We start from the raw sequence: 12,616 nt of genomic DNA, 5'->3' as shown, positions 1-12,616 counted from the left end.
CATGGTTTTGTGAGAAAGTAAATTCTTCCCATACATCACAGATCAGGATCAGTGAAAGGTCATTAGCAATGCTGCACACTCATAATGTAATCAAGTACAATTTTGTTTCTATCAGTATCACAAGAAAGCAAATACCATAACTGATAAAACACAGAAAATACATCTTTACCTGTATAGAAAACATTAGAATCTTGAATGTTTGTACTGCAAAACTGTTGCTGACCCACAAATTTTGCTGATCCAAGTGTCTGTTGGATAGTAAGAGAACACTGTCAATCATCTGAGACAAACATAAAAAATCATATTTAAAGATTAACAAAGTTAAAAATTATAAAATGTTTTCTTCAGCAATATAAAGATTTAATTAGCTAATAAAAATATGAAATGCATTATAAAGCATTCAAATACCGGTTAATACTGCATTTTGCTAAAATAAATGTTTTCTACATTAACAAATATACTTCCTTTCTAATGTTAAAAAATTCTGCACTTACATAAATATTGTATTTTAATGAAAATATATCTTAGTTAAGATGTTTTGAAAAGACAGCAATGCTTCATGACAAATGCACTGTACAGGAATAACACATCAGAGCAACTAAGTAGGATTACATATTTCTTTACAAAGCATGGGTGCATGATCATCATTTTGAACCAATTCATTACGGCTGAATAGGAAATGGTTTTATATACTACACTGAAAATGCTAATGCCTAAACAATCACCAAATACATGAATCAAAATTCAAAATAAGCTTTGCACTAAATTGAGTACCATCTTCACCTCCAAGTAAAATCCTTTTTACACAACAAATATCCATATAGTCGCCTAAAAAATAAAAAGTATATTTTTTGTGCACATGAGAAAAACATTCATTACTGTCTTAACCAAAAGCGCACACTAAAGAAAGCTGGCGACTGGGGGGTGGGGGGCTAACAACCTTGCTGATGGCTTGTCCAAACTCTGCCTACCAAAGGCTATTTTCTTTTCCTTTAAGAAATGGGAATGCATGAGAACAAACCAAAGAATTCTGGGTATAAAAAGTAATGGTTATACTGAAAGGAACAGGTGACTGGATGCAGCGCTACTAACACTAATGAGGGGATCCCTATCCCCATCTAATGAGGACAAAATTCCTATCCTGTAATAAATGTGGGTGCATGGTCACCACTTTCAACCTCAGAATTAGGACTACATAACAGAATAGTTAGTTTGTTATGTACAAAAGATTACTTATAAAAAATCTAAAGAGCAGGAAAAATATTTATACATGTACTGCATTTAAAAAATGATGCAATGACACCAATAAAATGAAAAATATAACTTATTGAAGCCTAAATTCATATCACTGAAATTAAAAATATACCATATCAGTATCATTTCCCCTCCTTGGAAAATTAACACAATCTTCAAAAGCAGTATCTTTTCCATTACACCTTGAACTGACTTCATCTGATGATCAGACCAAGAAAACATAGTAATTTAATATGAAACAAGCTACTGAGCTGCCTGTTTCTAAACACAGGTTTGCATGAGAAGAGCTATAAAATCTGAAGCAGTGAATTCATTCACATGCAACTGATTCATTAATCCCATAATGACATTTATTTGATTTTAATGTGAATTAAATTTACACTACATAAAAATCTTATGCATTCAATAACAGTAACAAATAAAGAAATTCTTACATTAGTAATGGTTTGACTATATTGTGTATCTTTCCATAAGTTGCACGTGATACTAATTCTCTCAGACACATCTCCGCAAGTTCGTGAGGTTCCTTCTCTCCATCATTCTGGTGATTGTCGGGTGCATCTCCCACCTCAGTTGTACCCTAGAAATATATGCAATATGATTCATTGTTAACTGAGTTTCCTTTAGTCATGCAAAATTCTCTGGTCCAGTAACATAAAAATGGATAGACATACACTGACATTATGCAAAAAACCAAACTTAAATGTCTTTCAATACACTACTATACATGTACTGCACAAGTGATATATAATCCAAGTACCTACTATGTTATGCACAGAACATGAACTATACAATATAAGCACAATACAAATGATGTATAAACTTGAGTACTACTGTACAAAATTTGTTTAGAGTACAGAAACTGAAAAGTTAACAACCTTAACTCACTTATAACTTTTAGAAATGTACAGTACAGTCTTTACTTTTGAGACCTTAATGCTGCAGACATGTACTAGTACTCGATTTTCTACAAATGTGCAAGTTATTTGTATTTTCAAAGAATATGATTATAAGTATATACAACACTGATTCAAAATACATTTTTTCTCAAACCTAGCTAGGTTGGTATCTCTGAGTCTGGATCCAGGCTGCAACCTGTCTCCTGGGTATTAGACACCACTATCTATTTTCTTAGGATTCAAACACTCCTTATTATTGTTGATGTGGCCAGTACTACACTTTTCTTTGGAAAGCCCAGTCTGAGGTCTCTGCATCCTATTATTTCCAGGTCTCTCCTGGAAATGTTGCTACCAAGGTCAAGGTTACTAGTACTTCCACTTCAGTTTGCCATAATCTCATTTCTATATTGGTGGTACATTTCTTTTTTTTTCTTTATTTACCAGGCTTAGGTTAAGATAACAAAAGAACTGAATACACCAGGGCTCAGCAAAAGTCACTGAAGTATCAAAGAAAGTCCAAGCGTCACTGCTGAGATGGTTGGGTACCTAATGAAGAAAGGAGACAATAAGTGATGTTGTATGAGAGATTATGGAAATAGAAGAGAGAGGGACAAGAAGGAGGGGATGCCAAAAGGTGTAGAAGCTGCATTTGAGACAAGAGAGAGACAGAAAAACACCTGGAAAAGGCTCACTGAGAACAGGGACTCCAGCTGGGCATTAAGCTATGAAGAAATCTGGTCTTTCAGCCCTTATCACAAGGTCACTTTTTATGCCTGATTACTTCTTTGATTTTTTTGTTTTTGTTTTTCAGCCCTTTTTATAGTATAGCTCATTTGTCTGTGAATGGTAGGCTTTTTTCTTTATAGCTTCTCAAGTTAAGGCCTTGGCAAATGTGTCATGCCTTCTCTTGTGTATTCATTTTGAGCAAATGTGAGGCATTCACATATGGTGCAGTTGATGTTCTTCATAGTCAGTTCACATTTGCAGGGCACATAGGTGATGTTGATACTTGTCCATCTATTTTATTTGGTACACATCATGTGCACAGCACTACCATCATCATGCCTTCAGTCTCCTTCCTGAGCTCTCAACAAAGTTAGCCACTGCTAACCGCCATCTCTAGCTATAACCTGCACCTGTTCCTGTAATGGCAATGCATTTGTATGTTCTCTCATTTCTCTACCTTTTGGCTTGAAATCCTTTCTTTATACGTGTTAGGCTTTGGTTGACAGAGAAGTGACTTTTCATTCCAAGTTGTTATCAACTACTCATCTTCATTGTAATTAAGGTACTACCCAAGTGTTTTTTCTCGATGCTCTGACAGTCCTTCATACTTTCTATCCTTCTTCCACCTTTCTTCTTGGTAAGTAGACCTTTGCCACACTTACTCTTACTTCTTGTTTTTATGCCAAAGTTTTCTAGGTTTCCACTTGTCCTCTACTATTCCTACACTACATCTTGCTACTGGGACAAAGAACAACTTATATATTGATATTCATCAGTGTTTACACCATTTGAGTTTGGACTACAGAATTACCCTAATCCTGGTAAAGTGTCCCATTCTGATGTTTACTTTCCATTCCATGTGTTTGATAGATATTTGTCATCAGTCTCTCCTATATCCTTGTTAGTTCTCTCACAGGGAATTGGACCCCAAAACTTTGGAAAGTCTTTCCTTTACCATAGTTACAACTGCAATTTGGTCAATGCTGTACAAGGGAATCCAAACTCTTAGCATCTTTTCTATATACATCTTAATATCATCCATTAACAATAAGTGAATAATGACTGTGCCCTATCTTCCAAATTAGTAGCCATTCTTAGTTTTCCTGAGGGTTATTTTCATTGATATCTTGAAGACTAAGAACAGCAGTGGTGATAATGAATCTCCTTGGAAGATTTCCTTCTGGCGCTGCTGCTATTATTATTATTATTATTATCATTATTATTATTATTATTATTATTAGTAATATTATTATTATTATTGGTAGATGAAGCATCAAGAGGAGTCTTGATATCATAAAGAGGGATACTAAAATAAAAGAAACAAACCATACAAATCATTGCACATAATATATCAAAACCATCATACAACAGGACAATTATCCATACAGCTCTAAACACAGCTTCAATGAATGGGGCTGTACTTCTGAGAACCAAAACACAGTAACTGAAATAAATTCAAGTAGGACAATGGTTTTCACTTCACATGTATGCTTGTAAATAGATACTAACAGTCCTATAACTTATTAGTACACTTTTTCTTCCCCTATGTGTAAACCATAAATAAACATACCTTGACATATGGTTCATTTCCTTGCATGTTATATAAAAGTGATGGAACTATTTTTTCCATATGGGTTGGTAACCAGATGTTTTCACCAAGGTTGTCCCAATCTGTTTTACGTACAACTCCCTGTAATACATAATAATATATATCAAATAACAGTACATCACATAACTACACGGACTTCAGAATTACCTGTACTATTTACAATAGTACCATATCCTATACACAGTTATATTGAATTCTACTTTTCTACACCATAGTAAACATGTACTTATAAGCACCAAACTTGTTATATATTAAATAAAAAATCATTAATACTATTCCCAGGGGCAAATTACAACTAGTATATACTCCACTGGGAGCTAGTCTGGGAATATGAGCAAGGCAGAAATAGTAGATACAGATAAGAGAACAACACACTACTGTTTAGTGTAATGAATTGTGTAATAATGAAGTATGTGTGATCTAGCAATAAAAAAACCTGAATTAGTCTAAACAAAAAATTAAGAAAACGCACAATAAAAGAGCCTTTTTAAATGAATGGTATTATGGTATACTTTCGTTGTAAACCCACCTGTAGGCCTTTGATGCCAGCTATTCGTAACTGCTTTCTAGTAATAACATCATCGTCATTTGAGTAGCACATTGATGAAAATTTGCTAACTAGGAAGTCATATCGTCGATGGTAAGATGGAGTATCTTCTCGTATATTCGCAAATTTCTCAAACTGTAAAGAAAATATTGAATATAAAAGTTTCTAAAGCTGAAAATAAAATACTGTAAGTGCATATGTATAGTATATTGATTAATTTCTCAGATTAAATGATCTAGATATGTACAATTACATGTCTGAGCATTGCAAAGAATAAATACTGGTGAGTAAAATTTAACTTCGGTTCTTATCACCATAGTTGTTTCCCTATGTCTTAAGGTGTACCAAAAGTGTAAAGGAATAGGAAGTACTTTTCCCCTCTCCTCTCCTCTCCTTCCTTTGGTATTCCTTTAGGACTGAGGCAGTTAAGGTAACAGAGATACCATTCCTGTAAGCCTCCTGATAAAAAATACTGACGTTGCAATTTAAAGCATTGACTTCGCCTGCTACATTTTAAGAAAGATACAAACTGAGAATTTAAAGTCTGAATGAATGTGCACAAAACTTCACTCTATACTGCATTTGGGATGGAAAAGATACGAAATATAACTGCCTGAATTTCAGTACCCAATATGGAAATCCATAACCTTGTGCCGAGTATGTATCTCTGCAAATACCATCAAATCATCACAACTAAGATAAACCATGATTATTGGAAGAAAGCATATCAGAGGGTATAAACTGAATGTTCCCAGCGCTTTAGTCTGGCTACCATAAAGATCGCAATTTGCTTACATACATTTGCTTTAAAGTATTTTAATGGTTAGAGGAAGATTAACAACTTACAATTTCCTTCAGTGAATGTAAGAACTTCGTTTGAACTTCCGTTTGAAAAATGAAAAAGGTTCTGGAGCAATAGACAGTTTTCACAAACTCTGCATGCATCCTAGTTTTTTTACAAGCAGTTATTTTACTGCAGTTGTTATGAATTTTTTATGACCAACAGATTTTAATTAGGTGTAACTCAATCTTCTATCTTATTAATCTCCTCCAAATCACATTATAAACCAAATCTTTATTTTTACTAACAACCTAACACGGAGCCTGCATACAAAAAAGCTTGTACTATACATTGCTATTTTTAACAATGAGCATAAAAATGAGTGAAGTAAACTTTTTCCCAGGAAATAATGTGGAGCATGAACTGTTTATTTTAAATTTGTAATAAACCAAATGTTTTTTTTATATAAAATTTATGCTTCTAACATGTATGCTCAGTGTTCTGCGTCCTTGGATACTCTGCCTACTAAAATAACTTTCTCGTGAAGTTGTAAAATTAACAGTGCATTCTTGGAAACCAAGCTCAAGCGTTCGTTCTTCAAAAACGTTGGTGAACTGAGGGGAAAATCGGCGTTCATACCACACAAAAAAGAAGCTGTATCATGCAACACTAACCGATTGAGTGGCACGGAGCTGCAAAGTGGGTTCTGTTGATTCTAGTAATTTTTGCACCATCTGGAGGAAAGACTCCACGAAAAGATTGAGATTATTCGCATGGCAGGACACCAGCAACTGGTCAAGGGCGTCCATGGAGATTATGACATACCCTGAAAATAAATGAAAAGTTGCAATTGGAGAATTGAATGGAAAAATATTAATAGGTATAATAATATACATGTAATAATTACTCAATGAACATTTTACTATCAAATAAGTTACTAGAACTTGACGTGACAAGAAAACACTAATATAATCCCGACACAGAAATATTACATAATCAGTTTACTAAACAATAATAAACCTTAAAAATATGACGTATAACAGTTGACTTTACCGGCCTCCATTCCCAATACCAATTAGATTATTTTTTATACTACATACTTCGTTTATCCAGGCCACTGAGCTGAAATAACAGCCCTCCTAGGGCTAGTCTGAAGGAATAGATATGTTTATGCGGCTAGGAACCAATTGGTAACTTAGCAACAAGTCCTACAGCTTACTGTAGGATCCGAACCACATTATATCGAGAAATGAATTCCTAATCGCCAGAAATAAATTGCTTTCATTCCTTGTTGGCAGAGCAGGGAAGCGAACTCTGACTACCAAATCGGTAGACGGGCACGTAACCCACTCGTCCAATGAGGATTTTTTTTTTATATACTACATAACAAGGTAAGACTTCATATAGCCAAGAACTTCCCGTTATCCAAGTCTGGCAATGCGGATATGTTGATTCGCACCTGTTTTCTTTCTGTTGATGTCTCTGTAGAGTCTATGGGCCAAATAATCACCTATGTGGTCTAACTTGCCCGGAGAATTCATGGCGTACCACATAAGTTTATCCATGTTGGATTTGACGAGGCCATCCTGAAAAGAACAGAGAAGGAAGTTGTGTTAGTCTGATTTTCTGAGCATCAAAATAATAATAATAATGTGAAATAATTAATATATATATTTCATGCCGCCATCCCCACGACGCTCATGATTTATGCAATACGTTTTCATGGCCGACGCCACAAGAAAACTATATGGCAATCGTTCTTTTTCTAGATTTTCAAATGACTAAGAAAAAGGGTATATTTATACAAGACAGCAATTAGAAAGATGCCAGAAAGAAATAGAATAAAGGCGTCGTAGATCTAGCTTCCGAATTCTAGTTAACACCATAGTAAACCAGTTCTCCGTTTCAATGACATAGACTGTTATCTAGGTCTATTTTTTTTACATGAAAAGCTTCAACTAATAACATGATGTTAAAAGCTTTATACAACAGGTTATCAAAGTCTATCCCACAATTCGTATTGACTTTAAAATGCATTGTTGAAGTTTTAGAGAACTATAATCCCATTTTCCATGGCAATAACTTTGAAACTGATTTCAGATCAAAAGAAAGAGAGGCTTAACATAATCTTTTTTCTTGCTTTCGGATTTTTCAGAAGTAAAAACCGAAACAAAGCACAGCATAACAACATGAACTCCATCTATTCCAGGATTTGTGGTAGGCTACATGTCAACCAGACTCCTGTTCCGTTGTATATCAATAAATATTGACTTTGCAATTAAAAATACAAAGCGGGGATGGGGGAAAAATACACGCCTTTGTGTGTGCTCAAATTTTCCAGTTGTAACACAAATATCTGGCGACACCAAAGAAATCAAATGACTTTAAAGTAAAAGATTAAAGGAATCTTTTTTTTTTTTTTTTTTTTGTTAAAATGTTAAAACATAACTTTCCATATTGTGTCAAAAGACTCGTCTCTTGAAACATTCCCTAGATTTCAAAAAGTAAATTTTTTAAAACAACATTTTCGGATCTGCACCACAAATATTCCTGAAACTGTTCTATGATCGCACATCCCATCTTTAATTCCGATTATAACATCGAACATTTCTCATAAGTTACGAGGAACTTAATTAAATAGCAAGGGTATTTTTTTTTTTTGTTAAATCTGCTTTGGAAGAGAAATAACAAGAATAATGCCGGTAGGTATCTGCAAACATTCAATATATTTTCACATTTCATAAATGGTGAATCGTTCGAAAAATCACCAGAGAACTTCCCAACATTTTTCTCATTCCATTAGATCTGTCATCTCCAGTACACTTCATGAACATTTACGGGTCATGTGTAATTGTAATAGCCACAAAGACCTCTTAACTCCTCAAATTCTTTGCTCTTTTTGGATACGCTTGTCATGACAAAGCCTCGAGATCCAACTTCAAAGAAATATGAAGAAATCATGATGTCCGGTAGCGGGAAACGAACCCGCGATACCATAATCACGAAGAGGTCACCATTTTGTGAAAATCTATTGGTATATGTAAATCCACATTTTACAGAAGTAAATATCCTTTAAGGAAATGTGTAATTTGACATCCATAATTGAGCTCATAAAGAGGAGTGGCTTGCTTAGGATCCCTTGCTATATCCTATCTTAACTTCTAAAGTCGCACCACTTCTCTTACCAATATTTTTACTCAACCTTTTCTTTTATCATACCATCATCCACTATATTTAACTTAACAACAATACTCTCTTTCTTTCCTACTCTCAACTGTCTGACTTGAAACTCTTTCATTAGTTTCTGCAGTGTCTTTCCACTATTCCCAGGTAGTAGGGTACTGTATCATCTCCGAATAGTATAAACATTTCATAATCCATTGATAAATATTACTTTATTTTCTTTTAATCAACCCTTTGTAACTGCATATTCATTCTGTCGTTTCTGATTTTTCCCATGACTACTTTCAAAAAAATTTTAACAAGCACATAGATATAATACACCAAAGTCTCATATACACTTTCATACCAAAGCAGACACTCACCTGCCAATTATTCTGAAACCTGCTTCATTCAGTCATAAAAAAACTTTAATCAATCTCAACAATTCAGTTTATAATATATATATATATATATATATATATATATATATATAGATATATATATATATATATATATATTATACTGATTTATATATAAATATATATTTATATATCTATATTATAAATTTGAATTGTTTCGTTGAGATTGATTAAAGTTTTTTTATGACTGAATGAAGCAGGTTTCAGAATATTGGCGGTGAGGGTCTGCTTTGTTATGGAAAGTGTATATGAGACTTTGGTGTATTATATCTATGTGCTTGTTAAAATTTTTTTGAAAGTAGTACCAGAAACGCAGGATGAATATGCAGTTACAAAGGGTTGATTAAAAGAAAATAAAGTAATATTTATCATTGGATTATGAAATGTTTTACCAAATTCAGGAATCACGTTTTTTACGTGGATGGCAAGAGGCTCCTGGAATCTTATATTATATATATATATATATATATATATATATATATATATATATATTATATATATATATATATATTATTATATTATATATATATAAATAGATATATATATATATATATATTATATACATAATATATATAGATATAATAAGATTATCTTATAGATTATAGATAGAATATTATATATATTATATATATACTAGATAATATATATAGAAGAATATTATAACATACTATATAATATATAATATATATATATATAATATATATCTCTATATATATATATATTATGTATATTATATATAATATTTATATGAAGATTCCAGGAGCCTCTTGCCATCCACGTAAAAAAGCGTGATTCCTGAATTGGTAAAAGGAATTTTCTCAAGTTTGTGGCATCAGTACCGTAATCTTTGTTGTTACGCAAACATTATGCTCAATACCTAACATTCTGGCAGCACAATATTGCGTTTTTTCCCTAAAGTCGTGAGTTAAAGGTAACATCAGTATCATTAAATATTCTAGATCATTAAGCAAAGTGAATTATACGGCGTGGGATATGGTCTTCCTTAGCACTCACGATTTGTTCCTGTTGCAGGAAGTTCAACTTGTAAGGGTAATGGAGAGAGAGAGAGAGAGAGAGAGAGAGAGAGAGAGAGAGAGAGAGAGAGAGAGAGAGAGAGAGAGAGAGAGTACAAACTGTAATGAATTATTCTATGGACCAACATTCAGGTGTACATTTCCTAGAGCAGGAATACCTAATAAAATTGGCTTCAGAACCATCAACTCTCTTTTGAGGATCGTTTTAAAAAATGGAAAATATGATTTTTTTTTTTAAAGGGGGAGGGGCCAAATCTCGAATTTCTACATTTCGATTTTTTTTTTTTTAAAGTTTGGAAACTTAATAGTATACAAATGAATCGATGTTTCATTGTGCAATAAACAAAACTTTCACGGTATCCTTTTTACGTCTGAACTGTAATTAGCTGAAAGTGCTTAACGTATACATTTTTCTTCGTTAACACTCTATTTGGAAAAAAGATAAAGATTCGGACATTTTTATTAACCAGTGGAACCAGTCATGCACTTCTAACTAAATCATAATACATCAATACAATACGAAAAAAAAGACACCTCACTATTATATTTTAATAATAATAATAATAATAATAATAATAATAATAATATAATAATAATAATAATAATAATAATAATAATAACGAGAACTGAAGGGATAAAGCTACCAGATGGGAGCAACATCAAACACATAGATGAGACTGGATACAAATACCTGGAAATAATGGAAGGAGGGGATATAAAGCACCAAGAGATGAAGGACACGATCAGGAAAGAATATATGCAGAGACTCAAGGCGATACTCAAGTCAAAACTCAACGCCGTAAATATGATAAAAGCCATAAACACATGGGCAGTGTCAGTAATCAGATACAGCGCAGGAATAGTGGAATGGAAGAAGGCCGAACTCCGCAGCATAGATCAGAAAACCAGGAAAACATATGCCAATACACAAAGCATTACACCCAAGAGCAAATACGGACAGACTATACATAACACGAAAGGAAGGAGGGAGAGGACTACTAAGTATAGAGGACTGCGTCAACATCGAGAACAGAGCACTGAGGCAATATCTGAAAACTAGTGAAGACGAGTGGCTAAAGAGTGCATGGGAAGAAGGACTAATAAAAGTAGACGAAAACCCAGAAATATACAGACAGGAGAATGACAAACAGAATAGAGGACTGGCACAACAAACCAATGCACGGACAATACATGAGACAGACTAAAGAACTAGCCAGCGATGACACATGGCAATGGCTACAGAGGGGAGAGCTATAGAAGGAAACTGAAGAAATGATAACAGCGGCACAAGATCAGACCCTAAGAACCAGACATGTTCAAAATACGATAGACGGAAATAACATCTCTCCCATATGTAGGAAGTGCAATACGAAAAATGAAACCATAAACCACATAGCAAGCGAATGCCCGGCACTTGCACAGAACCAGTACAAAAAGAGGCATTATTCAGTGGCAAAATCCCTCCACTGGAGCCTGTGTAAGAAACATCAGCTACCTTGCAGTAATAAGTGGTACGAGCACCAACCTGAGGGAGTGATAGAAAACGATCAGGCAAAGATCCTCTGGGACTATGGTATCAGAACAGATAGGGTGATATGTGCAAATAGACCAGACGTGACGTTGATTGACAAAGTCAAGAAGAAAGTATCACTCATTGATGTCGCAATACCATGGGACACCAGAGTTGAAGAGAAAGAGAGGGAAAAAATGGATAAGTATCAAGATCTGAAAATAGAAATAAGAAGGATATGGGATATGCCAGTGGAAATTGTACCCATAATCATAGGAATACTAGGCACAATCCCAAGATCCCTGAAAAGGAATCTAGAAAAACTGGAGGCTGAAGTAGCTCCAAGACTCATGCAGAAGAGTGTGATCCTAGAAACGGCGCACATAGTAAGAAAAGTGATGGACTCCTAAGGAGGCAGGATGCAACCCGGAACCCCACACTATAAATACCACCCAGTCGAATTGGAGGACTGTGATTGAGCGGGGAAAAAACAGTTTTCTCTACTTTTCTTATCATTCGCTTCTCTGGCTCAGCGATGTTTCTGAGTAACTGGCAAAAATTCAGGTGTCATTCAGGTATATAAGTTTTAACAACATAAGATCTCAGGTCCAGGTCAAGCAGGGGTCGTAGTCAGTATTGGTATTATTCCGTCGGCGTGGATCAATTCCAGGACCT

At 34.2% G+C, this 12,616-nt stretch overlaps 1 protein-coding gene across 1 annotated transcript in view; it reads right to left on the bottom strand.

The window, feature by feature from the left end:
- The window catches only part of LOC135211334 (protein EFR3 homolog cmp44E-like), a 171,584-nt gene that overhangs the window by 40,251 nt on the left and 118,717 nt on the right, over window positions 1-12,616 (bottom strand). The window contains exons 4-9 of the mRNA XM_064244650.1: window positions 7,276-7,402; window positions 6,491-6,642; window positions 5,018-5,170; window positions 4,450-4,569; window positions 1,689-1,834; window positions 170-248 (exon numbers count right to left, since the gene is read on the bottom strand). Coding sequence (XP_064100720.1) covers window positions 170-248; window positions 1,689-1,834; window positions 4,450-4,569; window positions 5,018-5,170; window positions 6,491-6,642; window positions 7,276-7,402 — 777 coding nt within the window. The remainder of the gene's footprint in view (window positions 1-169; window positions 249-1,688; window positions 1,835-4,449; window positions 4,570-5,017; window positions 5,171-6,490; window positions 6,643-7,275; window positions 7,403-12,616) is intronic.

The sequence above is a fragment of the Macrobrachium nipponense genome, chromosome 4, assembly GCF_015104395.2.
Source record: "Macrobrachium nipponense isolate FS-2020 chromosome 4, ASM1510439v2, whole genome shotgun sequence".
Classification (NCBI taxonomy): Eukaryota; Metazoa; Arthropoda; class Malacostraca; order Decapoda; family Palaemonidae; genus Macrobrachium; species Macrobrachium nipponense.
The sequence above is the reverse complement of the archived record's forward strand: the minus strand, read 5'-3'. Positions and strand labels throughout refer to the sequence as shown.